This window comes from Mus pahari, chromosome 13, assembly GCF_900095145.1.
Source record: "Mus pahari chromosome 13, PAHARI_EIJ_v1.1, whole genome shotgun sequence".
NCBI classification, from domain to species: Eukaryota; Metazoa; Chordata; class Mammalia; order Rodentia; family Muridae; genus Mus; species Mus pahari.
The window spans coordinates 58,646,393-58,659,346 of record NC_034602.1 but is presented as its reverse complement, the minus strand read 5'-3'; the positions used below and the strand labels follow the sequence as shown (position 1 = coordinate 58,659,346).

Below are 12,954 nucleotides of genomic sequence, written 5' to 3'. Positions count from 1 at the left end.
TGTGTGTGTGTGTGTGTGTGTGTGTGTGTGTGTATGTGTGTGTGTGTAAAATCTTCACACTCTTGAGGTGAGATGGGAGGCAGAGGCAGGGAAATCCCTGGCAGCAAGCTAGCCTGGCATACATACCCAGCAGTGAGCAACAAATGCAAAATGAAATCCCATCTCAAGGTGGAAAGTGAGGACCCAACACTCAAGAGGTACCCTCTGACTTCTGGTGCATGCTGTAGTACACATGTGTATTCATACATCATACACGCACAAACATACAAACTTGTGCACATATATATACACATACCACACACACATACTTTCTCTCTCCTCTGTAGGAAATCTTTTTATCTGACTTTAGATTCACTAAGCAGAATCCCCCTAGAAGCACACACCTGTCTCTCTCAGAGCAGCCCCCAGCTGCCCCCAGCCCCCTCCGCCGTAGCCTGGGTGTGATGTGGTATGCACATGTTCTTGTGCTTCTATGCATTGACATGGTGTCTCCCAAGTCATGTTTATGAAAACTGGGTATGAGAGTTTGCAAAGAATGTGAGTTACTTGACAATTTTGCCTTTGAATGTAGAGAAGCTGGTAAGATAGTCATCAACTAAAGTGGAAAAAATTATATTCTCAGCTTCATGTTACAAAACAAAAGGTTTGTGTGTGTGTGTGTGTGTGTGTGTGTGTGTGTCCTGAGTGAGATTTTTGCTACAGAAAATCCAGGGTTTTAATCAGCAGGTTTCCTGGCAAAAGAAGGTTCTAGAGACGTAGCTCACAAATCTGTGCATTCCTATTGTGAATGAAATATATGAATGAGTGTTTTACATTTTTTAAATCCAACACTGTTGTTTAGCTGCCAGCTGCTCTTCCAGTCTGCAGAGATGGTGGTCTTCACTTCCCTGGAGCTGTCTTCTAAGCCTGGACCATGCTTGCTAGTCGTAATTTATTGCTTAAACATTTTTCTTGCTTAGGGTATTCCTACTCTTTTCAATGAACAGCTGCGTCGTCTCCATTGGGGTGGGTGAGCATCCTTACCTAATTACTATTTGGAGGCTCTATTACTTTATAGTGCTCATTGCTATGACAAAAGACCTGACTTGAACAGTTAAAGGAAAGAAGACGGAGGGAGCCATGGCGACAGGAGCATGAGGTGGCTGGTAGCATCGCTATCCCAGCCTGCATTCAGGAAGCAGTGAGAGATGCAGCTGGTCCTCATCGGGCAGGCTTAACTTTCCCCTATTTATTCAGTCTGGGACTTCAGCCCATCTGAAGTCTTACCCCCTCAGTTAAGCCTCTCTGGAAACACCCTTGGGGCACTCCCAAAGGTTGTGTGTCCTAGGCGATTGTCAAGTCCATCAGGTTGGCCAGGAAGATTACCCATCGTGCAGGATTAAAATTTACAGTGTGAGGCAGAGAGAGCAGCCGCTGATTGTAATCACTGTGAAGATGGGGGGGGGGGGGTAAGGGTGTCTTCTTCTCTGAAGCTCCCTTAAGTCACTGATTTAAGCTCACTATGTAGATGCCGTTCATAAAAAAACACTCCACCGTGTCCTAGCTCCACAGCGTGATTTAATAATGTGTGCAGACCAGGGGCTGTTAAAGAAAGCTTGATAAATGTTTTCAAATGCTTCCCTTCATTCATGCCCGTTTCCATTTGCGTTCTGTGGCATTTCTGGTGAGTATTCTTTTCTGACATTTGCTAAATGTCAACCATAGTCTGCGTGCAAAACCTTGGCCTACAGCCAGTGGGCTTACCAATTTCTATTAGCCTGTTAAGAGAAATTAAATATAACGCGAAAGTGGAATGAAAATCGCTTTGAAGAGAAATGGAGGCAGACGGTGAAATGAACCGTCGGTAGCCTGATACTCATTCTCTTGTTGAGGTCAGCGCTGTGTCATTTTGTACTGTGCCTTTGCCAAATACCAAAAGGAAGTCCAAAAAAAATTAAAAATAATTCTTTGATATGGCAGCTGTTTACCAGTTCTCTTCTGGGTCAGCCACTAGGAACACAGAGGAGCGCTCCGTCAGTGTCCTGGGCTCGAGCTGAGATTCTCCAACTTCACGCCAGCCTCAGAGCTGCCGTAGCTCACTCTCTGCCTCCGAGAGGCATGTGTTTGTGCAGAATGCCCACTGCTGGGAACTTTTTCCTGTCACCATAATCAAGAGTATATGTGAAGACATACTGGTTCCTTAAACGGCCTTTATTTTTAAAAAGAATAACAAAATACTTTGTGAGATCTTTCAGCAAGTATTTATTACGCAGCTGTGGTATACTGACCTTAAGAAAGAATTTATCTCTGAGTGAGGCACACTGAACATGCTGTAATCTAACACTGGGGAAATGGGAGTCAGGGGATCAGGAGTTCTATGCCAGAGCCTCACAAAACATAGCTAATTCAAGGCCAGCATGGCCTAACACTGCCTTAAAGCTCTCAAAATGGTGAGTATAATGACGATGATGACGATGGCAACGACAGCTAGCATCTTATACACTGGTTGCTTCTTCTTATCTGTGTTTATGTCAGGACTTTGCTACGTAGCCTATGCAGGCCTAGAACTTATGACCCTGCTTCCTGTATCAGCCACTAAGTACTGGGATTACTAGTATGCACCACCACACCCAGCCCTAATTGCTGTCTTAATATAATAGTCGTCTGGACTGATTCACTGTTTAGTCTTCCTGTCTATTTCCAGCACAGTATGAACAATAGATTAAGTTAATTGTGTCGCTGAAGCACACTGTTGTAGACCATTTCTATCATTTGCTTGGCATTTAGTTCTCAAATGACTTTTTAAGATGCATGAAAAATGCTTCAAGTTTAATACCAAATGTGATGTTAGTGTAAATGCTGGTGCCTTCTGTTCCTGGTCCATGATTGCAGAAAAAGCTGTCTGATTTCTGTCTGCATGTTAGTCTGTGCCTCTGGAAGAAAACAAAGTGTGTGGACTATGTTCTAGCAGTGGATATTTACTTTTTTTTTTTTTTTTGAGATTCACAATGATGTCTGAGATCAGGCTGAAAGTCTACCCAACTCCCCACTATTAATGTCAGTAGCTTTAAGATGTTTTCATCATCTAGCACATTACAAATGACCAGTTCTCAGAAGCTCAGAATGTTTTCAAGGCACTGACTAAAACCTAGGTAGTGTTTGGACTGTTTTCTGGTCTTGGGTTGGTTGTTTGTTTTAGATGGACTTTGCTTTTTAGTTTTGTGTCTATAGAAAAGCATGTGCATGTGAGTGGCAGATAGCCACGGGGGCCAGAAGGGGGTCTGGGATCTCCTGGAGCTGGAGTTATAGACAGTTGTAAGCCACCTGACATAGGTGCTAAGCACTGAATCCAGATCTGCAAGGACAGTACAGCTCTTAACCACTGGCCACCGCACTATCTCTTGGCCCCCTCAACAGCTTCTTATGCCTTCTCTTTGCAATGAATTTCTGATGTCACTTGCTGGTACTTAAACATTGTCTCTTGGATGTCACCTACCCGTTTGCTTCTAGGACGTTTGTTATCTTCTTGTTTTGAATTTCCCCTAAAGTGACAGACAGGTTAGCAGGAGATGCGTTTATCCAGTTGTTTTGCATCCTTTATTGATCAGAAAGTGATGGCATTTCAGTTTCTTTTTTCAGGAAGTAGGAGCAGTTGCTCATTTTTGTTTGGCTGGTTTGTTTTTCAAGGGTTTCTCCTCTTCAGAAGTCTGAGGTTGTCGAGATGGTTAAAAAACAAGTCAAAGTCATCACGCTTGCCATCGGAGATGGAGCAAATGACGTCAGCATGATCCAGACGGCCCACGTGGGTGTTGGGATAAGCGGCAATGAAGGTTTGCAGGCAGCCAACTCTTCAGATTACTCCATCGCTCAGGTAAAGCCTCCAGCGTCGACGCAGAGCCCCGCCCCTTTGAGTCAGCAGAAGTAGAGGGGAAATATTCATGTCTCTCCCATTCCTCCCCTAGTTCAAATATTTGAAGAATTTATTGATGGTTCATGGTGCCTGGAATTACAATAGAGTCTCCAAGTGTATCCTGTACTGCTTCTACAAGAACATCGTGCTCTACATCATCGAGGTAGCCGCATGGTGAACGTGGTCCCGCCCCTGACAGTCGTAGTACCGCCCCTAACAGTTATAGTCCCGCCCCTGACAGTCGTAGTCCCACCCCTGACAGTCGTGGCCCCGCCTCTGACAGTCATAGTTCCATCTGGTCTCCTTACTTTATCATCTCAATTACTTTTTAAAGAAAAAACGAAGTTTTAGGATTTATTATCTTATTTTTATGTGAGTGGATGTTTGCCTGTGTGTATGTCTGTCTATGCATCATGTGCTTGCAGGGGCCCACAGAGGCCAGGGTGGATCTCCTGGAACCGGAGTTTCAGATGGTTGTTAGTCATCACGTGGGTACAGGAACTCAAGCCCTGAGGGATAATCTCCTGTTATGCTGTATAGCATTCACCCGTCAGTAAAAAGCCTGTGGCTGGTGAGCTGAGGCAGGTTTGGAAGGTGGCAGAGAGGGAAAGAGAAGGGGGTGGGGTTCTGGGATAGAATCAGGTGCAAGAACTCTGAGGAAGAGGGTTGGTTGGTCGGTCACATGAACTCCGAGGAGAGATAGCAGGCCATGTAGCACTCACAGATTAGAACAAACAGGTAATGGAGTTATGAGCTAGCGGGAGAACAGACACGGGCTTATGGCCTAAGCACTGATTCATAGAAAATTCAGTCTCAGAGTTGATATTTCAGGGAACTTGTGCATGGGCATAAAGCCGTTAAGCTACAAAACCCAGATCCTCTGGAAGAACAGTTGGTATTTCCAACTGCTGGACCATGTCTTTCCTTTTTATTTCTAAACATGTCAAAGAAGATATCAACCATGAGAATAATCAATGTGTAGGCACTAGCTAAAAAATGTTTAGGTCACTTTGATGGAAAGCTGAAGTAGAATTGCTAATGAGTCGTGTTATTAGATTTAAAAGACAATAAAGCTTAACCGTGTACAGATTTTCTTCAACCCACTGTTCAAGGCGTTGTACACACATGAAAAACTATTTAAAAATAATCTAGTGATGCAAGATTTTTTTTTAAATTCAGAGAAAAATAAGGGATGCCAGAAGCAAAGTGGGGGATGGGGGTTGGTTCTAGACCAGGGAAGGTACGCTAGGGTGTAACTGTCGGACACTCTTTTGGAGTCATTTTTTTTTTAGATATTTTCTTCATTTACATTTCAAATGCTATCCCAAAAGTTCCCTATACCCTCCCCCCGCCCTGCTCCCCTACCGACCTACTCCCACTTCTTGGCCCTGGCGTTCCCCTGTGCTGGGGCATACAAAGTTTGCAAGACCTAGGGACCTCCCTCCCTTCCCAATGATGGCTGACTAGGCCATCTTTTGCTACATATGCAGCTCTTGGGATACTGGTTAGTTCATATTGTTGTTCCACCTATAGGGTTACAGACCCCTTCAGCTCCTTGGGTACTTTCTCTAGCTCCTCCATTGGGGGCCCTGTGTTCCATCCTATAGATGACTGTGGGCATCCAAAGATTTATTTATTTTATATATGTGAGCACACTGTCTCTGTCTTCAGACACACCAGAAGAGGGCATCGGATCCCATTACAGAAGGTTGTGAGCTACCACGTGGTTGCTGGGAATTAAACTCAGGACCCCTAGAAGGGCAGTCAGTGCTTTGAATCGCTAAGCCAGCTCTCCTGCCCTGTCTGGTGCTCTTTTGATGCCTGGGTTTGGCGGATCTTGCTGCCAGGACCCAGTTTTGTTTCTCAGTGGCAATGATATCTCTTGGGCCTACATTCACTGGTCCGATGGTATTTCTTGCCATAACTTCTGCACGCTTGGGAAACCTAGGCATTCTTTCTGGTTTCTCTCCCTGGAACCCATTACCACTAGAAAGCGTGTTCACTCTCTGGCAGAAAGTACCATATTTCTCACAGTCAACACGCTGAACAGTCTGAGATTCTGAGACCTAAGACCTCATATAGATCTTCTATATGAGGCACAGCCACCCCTTGCTATACAGCTCTTACGGTATTTGAATTTGGCAAACAGTAAGATTTTGGATAAGGAATTTCTCTATAATATTCTATTCCTAGGTTCTTTCCGCATATCAGAAATGACATCCTCTTCCAAAGGAAACCTTGAGGATCTTACTTGGTAAAGGAGTAGACACGTAAGCACAAGGACCTGAGCTTGAATCCCAGAGCCCAAGCCAAAAGGCAGGTGTGGTGGCATGCGTTTTCATCTCTACACTGGAGAGGCAGATGCCTGAAGCTACTCAGCCTGCTGGGCCTGCTCAATGAGCTCCAGGACAGTGTTTCCAATAAACAGTGGCTAGCTCCTGAGAGAAAGACACTGAGGCTGACCTCTGGCCTCCACACACATGCATACACATACACGTGAGCTCCTGCTCACATACGAACACACGTATGTACCCAGAGGATAAAAGCTTGCCCTGTAGATATTTGAGCATCAGATAACCGGCTTCAGCCCAGCAACCATAAAGCAAGCCAAGCACAGCCTGTTACCCCAGGAACTGGCCAGGAGGACACAGTGGAGTCCATGTCTGTACCTTTAAATTTCCTAGGTGCTACATTAGCAAAATGCCACAACGAAAACCCAGATTGATTTCACTATCATATTTTAACTCAACATATTAACACTGTAACCATATTCGCCATGTGAAAAACAATTATGTTTTTGTAGTTGTGTGTACATTCTACATTCTTTCCTCCATGCCCAGTGTTTGAAATCTGGTATTTTGCCTTCAGCACATCTCAATTTTGAACTAAGATATGTCAAGTTCTCTAATGCGCTGCGGCCTGCGGAACACAGTTGGCAGCACAGTATGGTGGATAAGTGAACAAGAAAGGGCTCTCCACTTGTTTATTTGTTATTTATTGGCATTAGCTACCTTGGGTGTATATAAGTAGACACGTACAAACCTCGCAGGGGACCACTTGCAGGAGTCTATTCTTTCCCGGTCTTCTATGGGTTCCAGGGATAGAACTCAGGTCTTCAGACTTGTCAGCAAGCACCTATACCTCCTGAGCCATCTCAAGGGCTCTGTTTGTCAAGTCCTTGCATAGCTCCAGGGACTTGGACCTGACTGGAGGTGACAAAGTAATGAAGAAAAGGCAAATGCATAGAAAGCTGGAGCTGGGTAGTCCGGGCTCTCTGCTGGAGAAACCGTAGCACTCAAACTCAGTGTGCTTTCTATACAGAGGTGAGCATAGAGGCAGGGTGACTGCATACAGCTAAAAAAGGAGAGCATTCCATGTAGATAAACAGGGAGGCAGGGCTTATGGTATACAGCTGGATAAGGGGACAGATGTAGCTAGTCTCTGTATGGCAGTCTCTCTCAGGGAACAATATTCAGGCTGTAAATATCTGGGCAGAGAAAGCTGTGGTGGACATTTTCAGCCTACATTGTCAACTCTCAGCACTTGGTGCCCTGAGTGAGACTTTGCCATTTCCCTCTGAGCCTCGCCCCATGGGGAAGGCTTTGACGTTTTCTCCCAGGATATGGAGTAGTGATATGACCACGCCCATACCACCAGCAGCACATACGCACTCAGTATTGTACATGTTCAGGGCCTCCTCTGTTCCCTATACATTCTTATATTGTTTAATGCCTGGCTCATCGCTGGGTTATCAGAAACTGTATCATAATAATGAGCCTCCTCTAGATATTATTGGTTTCACATTCCTCAGAACAGCTCTGAGAGATGTGCATAATTTGTTACGAGAACTATCTTCTACCCTGTCTAGGACCCATATCCTCATTGATTTGCTGAGAGCTCCCTTACTGTGTCTGTCTGCCACTTCCCTCTCCATTCTGAGGACTTCCCTATGCATCAATCAGAAAGACACAGCCTACCCACTTCTTTATGAATCCACAGCTCACACCAGGGATGTTTGACTCAACATCTGCAGTTGGAAACTGCTAGGTATCTGACTCAGTTGCCTCTGTCAGAATTCTGAGTTAGATTGGGATGTTAAAACTTAAATTTGAGGTATATTTGTCTTTACGAGCCACTCGGCATCTATAGTTAGGCTACCATGCAAACTTGTGGTTCTTCCCTGTAAGAATTATTTTTATAAGCCAGGTGTGGTGGCACACGCCTTTAATCCCAGCACTTGGGAGGCAGAGGCAAGTGGATTTCTGAGTTCGAGGCCAGCCTGGTCTACAAAGTGAGTTCCAGGACAGCCAGAGCTACACAGAGAAACCCTGTCTCGAAAAACCAGAAAAAAACAAAACAAAACAAAACAAAGATTTTTATTGCGCTCCCCTCTATATATCTAACTTTCCTAGTTTTATGTTCTCACTTAAATTATTGAGATTGGGATAGTTTATTTACATAGACTTTTAAAAGACTTTTAAACAAAGATGCATATGAAGTATAATTTTAATGAAATAAGTTCATAATTGAAGTATAGACTAATTGACAATTTTTTTAAATCTAGATTGACAACAGTAAACTGAAAACGTATCTACTAATGAAGAACATAAAAATGTTTTGCTTACATGAAAATGAAGTCTAAACATTCTGTTTCTAACCCAGAACTATGTGGTTTGTAGTTACCTCGCCCTATATTTGACTCGGCTTTGAATTTAAAGCCTCTTCATGAGCTATTTAACACCGATCACATTCTTAATGGGTTAAAAAGGAAGTGAGAGAGAAACTTTACTGGAAACCTCATATTTATTTTTCTGTTAGCACTTTTTGGAAATGTATTTTGAATATAATTCAACTGTCTTGGAAATGGACTGAACTTTTAAATCAATCCCCCCCCCCAATACCCAACTTCTGCCAGCTAAAACAAGTTCTGCAGATGTTAATGGTTCATGTCAATACTGAGAATGAATAGGCAGAAAACACACCATTGACTGTCTCCAGCGAGGACAACTGCCAGTCTCGAATCTCTCCTTTCTGTTTTTGTGCTGATCAGGCGTGGGAGCCGGGAACGCATTGACTCTTTGCAAGCTGCTGCTTTTAATATGCAGAAGTGCTCCATCAGGAAAATGTCTGTGGGGCTTTAGCTGAAATGCCTATGCAGGGACATGGGGGGGGGGGGGCTGAGGGGAGGAGGGGGTGGAAAAGAATTCGTAAAGAGCAGTCTTAAACCCAACGGGTGCAATAGATTGTCAGAGAAAAAAATGTTTTTCTGTCATGGTATTGCTAGCCCCTTCCTTCAGTGCTGTGAATTGCAACCAGCCACACACACAGGTCCAACAGGTGGCGATGGCGAACGCCCTTGGGGTAGCTGCCAGGCAGTGGCTGTAGGTGTTCACTTACATTGTTGGCTCCTTCTAACTCCTCTGATCTTAACAGAGAAGAGCTTTTCTAAGATGATTGGTGGCATCTACGTTTTCTTATACGCCCCCCCCCAAAAAAAATAACAAGCAATGTAGCGGTTCTCCTTTCCAGAAAGTCATTAAAGTCAATAAGGTGATACTTTCCCAGGAAGAAGTTAAATAATCTGGGCACCGCCCCCAGAAGGCCTGTGCTTGCTTTCTTCACCAGTGACTGGTGGAGTGAAGAGAGGAGAATCTATGTGCTTACGCTAATTCAGGTTCTGTCTTACTTAGGGATGCGTCTCTAAGATGCGGCTCAGGCTACAAATCGCAGACTAACCTGAACTTTGTAGACTACTTCCTAGCAAAGACTTTCTTTTTTTCTGTTTCTCAAAACAAAACAGAACAAAAAAAGTCTAGAAGGAAAATTTGAATACCAAAATATTTACATAAAGATGTTCTGTATTGAAAGACCCTTTCCTCATGTAGGCCTTCCAGTCCATTCTCTTTAAAAAGATAATAAATAAAGCAACAAGAAGATGAACCTTTTGAAATACAAAGGACATATTTCTAAGCACCTTGTCACATAACTTTAAGACAATAAGGTGGTCCAAGGAGCTGAAGGGGGCTGCAACCCTGTAGGTGGAACAATAATATAAACTAACCAGTACCCCCTGAGCTCGTGTCTCTAGCTGCATATGTAGCAGAAGATGACCTATTCGGCCATCACTGGGAAGAGAGGCCCCTTGGTCTTGCAAACTTTATATGACCCAGCACAAGGGAAGGCCTGGGCCAAGTAGTGGGAGTGGGTGGGTAGGGGAGGGGGGGTGTATAGGGAACTTTCCGGATAGCATTTGTAATGTAAATAAAGAAAATAATTTAAAAAAAAGAAAGAAAGAAAGAAAAAAGATATCTGGTAGACAGAAAAAAAAAAGACAATAAGGTGGTAAAAGCGTGTTAATGCCCATTTAAAAGCTTTCTGTTATAACACAGTCCACTTACATATTTTAAAGTATTCTTTGAACAAGAACTTGCTGGCTTGTCAGAGAGTTATTTTATGTTTGAAACTTTCCATCTATGTTCATTGCCTCAAAGGAGAATCTTAAAGTCTAATCTTGTTCTTAAATTAACAAGAGAATGTTACACCCAAACAAGCTAAAGGGCCACTCACCTCTATAATTATTGACCGTACACAATTTATTAACACAAACTTATACAGCATCGATGCTTTGACAATGCATTTACAATGAATTATTCCCTGTGAGCCAAATTGTTTCCATTAGACTAATGTGTAGACATTCACTCTTCCACATGCTCTACCGTTCCCTTCTGCTATAAAAATGAAGCAGGCCAGTACAGAAACTGTTCTGGGGAAGCTAGCCTGGGTTTGTACTGATGAATGGTGAATTTGTAGGGGTTCATGTATCAGTAATGAGGTTAAACAAGACATGAAGTGTTGCAAAGTACCTGTGTCTCTGAAGTACTCTCTGGAGCCATGAAACAAGAACTTCTTCCCTGCTGTCTGCTGTTACTATATTCTTCCCTCATGTCTGCTGGTACTGTGTGCTGTATTCTTCCCTCATGTCTGCTGGTACTGTGTGCTGTGTTCTTCCCTCATGTCTGCTGGTACTGTGTACTATGTTCTTCCCTGCTGTCTGCTGTTACTGTGTACTGTGTTCTTCCCTCATGTGTGCTGGTACTGTGTGCTGTGTATGTATAATCTTATTGCTAGGCCAGGATGTACTTTACTAAGTCCACTTGAGTTTTAATTATATTTAGGTTGGCTTTTTTAAATGAATTCTTTTTTAAGGTATTGCCAGTAATCATTTTAATTTTATATGTTTCAAATATGTTGAATAAAATTACTCCTAAATTTTGTTTTCTAAGTTAAGATTTCTCTTTCAAAGAGAATTACAAACATATGAAAACATTATGTTCTACTAATTAAAGATTTGATTTTTATACAAGCATAAAAAATTAAGTTCAGCTCACAAGCATCTGTAACCATACCTCCAGGAGTTCTACATGCCTGGTCTCCACGGGCATCTGCACTCAAATGCACATACCCACATGTGCACCCACACCTACACATAACTAAAAATAAGTCTGTAAGTTTAAAATATGCCTATATATAAATTCAAGTTTAACATTCTGATGGCAGTAATTATCAAGAACTGAAAAAAAAAACATATTTAATAGATTAATTCTACTTTAAGTATCTATCCTGAGGAAAAGGAAAAATGTGTAAGGTTTCAGTTAGGAATCATTTCTGATAGCAAGAGCTGTTAAATCAGCCAAATGTCCACACTGCAGAAGTGCTGAATCCATTAGTGGTATTATAAGATGTTGTGAGAACTCTGTTTAGGTGAAGAAGTAGGCTGTGACACTAAGTACAGCTGTGACATTATTTGTATATTAACTACACAAGTGACACCGAAGAAAATGACAGAAATTATTTCCTAAATAAATAAGTATAACATCTATTAAAAAATTCTCTTTCACTGAATCCTTGAACGGATTTTGAAAGAAAATTAAAGCTTTCAGAATTTAATGACGTAAAACATACTCACATGTAGAAACAAGATGATATCTAATTTTTCTAGCTCTGTGATTGCTTGCCCATGTAGATTTTTAGATTTGGCAAATAGAATGAACTCTGGCTCAAATGGCAGCTATTTAATGAAAGTGCCCCCTTTAAATCGAAAGTAAAGACAAGAAATGCCATTGTCCAGAGACCACAGATGATCCTGGGCACTGCTCTGCAGGCTTCACTATGCGGCAGCTTCTAGGCGACGTGTTGAAGTCCTGTGTCCTAATCCTGGAGTCTTGTTTTCTTCCTAGATCTGGTTTGCCTTTGTCAACGGCTTTTCTGGACAGATCCTCTTTGAAAGATGGTGTATAGGGCTTTATAATGTGGTAAGTCCGAGCGCATTTGATAATTCCTATTTGGTTCAATACTAAAAAGTAGATGTAGCACCCATGCATCTGGCTCTCTAGTGTAATGAGAAATATGTCACTCTAGATGTTCACAGCGATGCCTCCCTTGACGCTTGGGATATTTGAGAGGTCTTGCAGAAAGGAGAACATGTTGAAGTATCCTGAGTTGTACAAAACGTCCCAGAATGCTCTCGACTTCAATACCAAGGTAGGCACTTGTGTCCTCTCCTCTGTTCAGACAGATTTCCTCTGTTGTGCACGCTTGGGGCACCTGGCCTACCTCAGCTGAGCACGCCAGGATGCAGAATGTAGCAAGTCATTTGAAGGTTCTAATCTGGAAAGCAAAGGTGTTTTGTTGGTTGGATGAGATTGTTTTTCTTTCCTTTGAGTGTTAAAAAAATTAAAATAAAACCACTCTTCACTGGGGGGTTCTTAGACAACAGTGAGTAGACATGGCCTTTCAGACAGTGTAGGGAAAACTCGCTTCTCATGGACTCATCCCTTGGGACTAAGATGGGCTGGCTGTACTTGTGTGAGAAGTATTCTCTCCTTCTTTGCTAAGGTTCTGGGGGGAGCGATGTTCTCACTAGAATTCAGAGCGATGGAGTCGGGCATTAGAACTCATGTCTCGGGGCCGGGCGTGGTGGCGCACGCCTTTAATCCCAGCACTTGGGAGGCAGAGGCAGGCGGATTTCTGAGTTCGAGGCCAGCCTGGTCTACAGAGTGAGTTCC

General features: G+C 42.9%; 1 protein-coding gene across 4 annotated transcripts in view; it reads left to right on the top strand.

Annotated features, from left to right (window-relative positions):
- The window catches only part of Atp8a1 (ATPase phospholipid transporting 8A1), a 226,668-nt gene that overhangs the window by 173,131 nt on the left and 40,583 nt on the right, over window positions 1-12,954 (top strand). For all 4 annotated transcript variants that reach the window (XM_021211312.2, XM_021211313.2, XM_029545002.1 and 1 more), the window contains 4 exons: window positions 3,667-3,850; window positions 3,942-4,052; window positions 12,127-12,201; window positions 12,308-12,430. In XM_021211312.2, coding sequence (XP_021066971.1) covers window positions 3,667-3,850; window positions 3,942-4,052; window positions 12,127-12,201; window positions 12,308-12,430 — 493 coding nt within the window. The remainder of the gene's footprint in view (window positions 1-3,666; window positions 3,851-3,941; window positions 4,053-12,126; window positions 12,202-12,307; window positions 12,431-12,954) is intronic.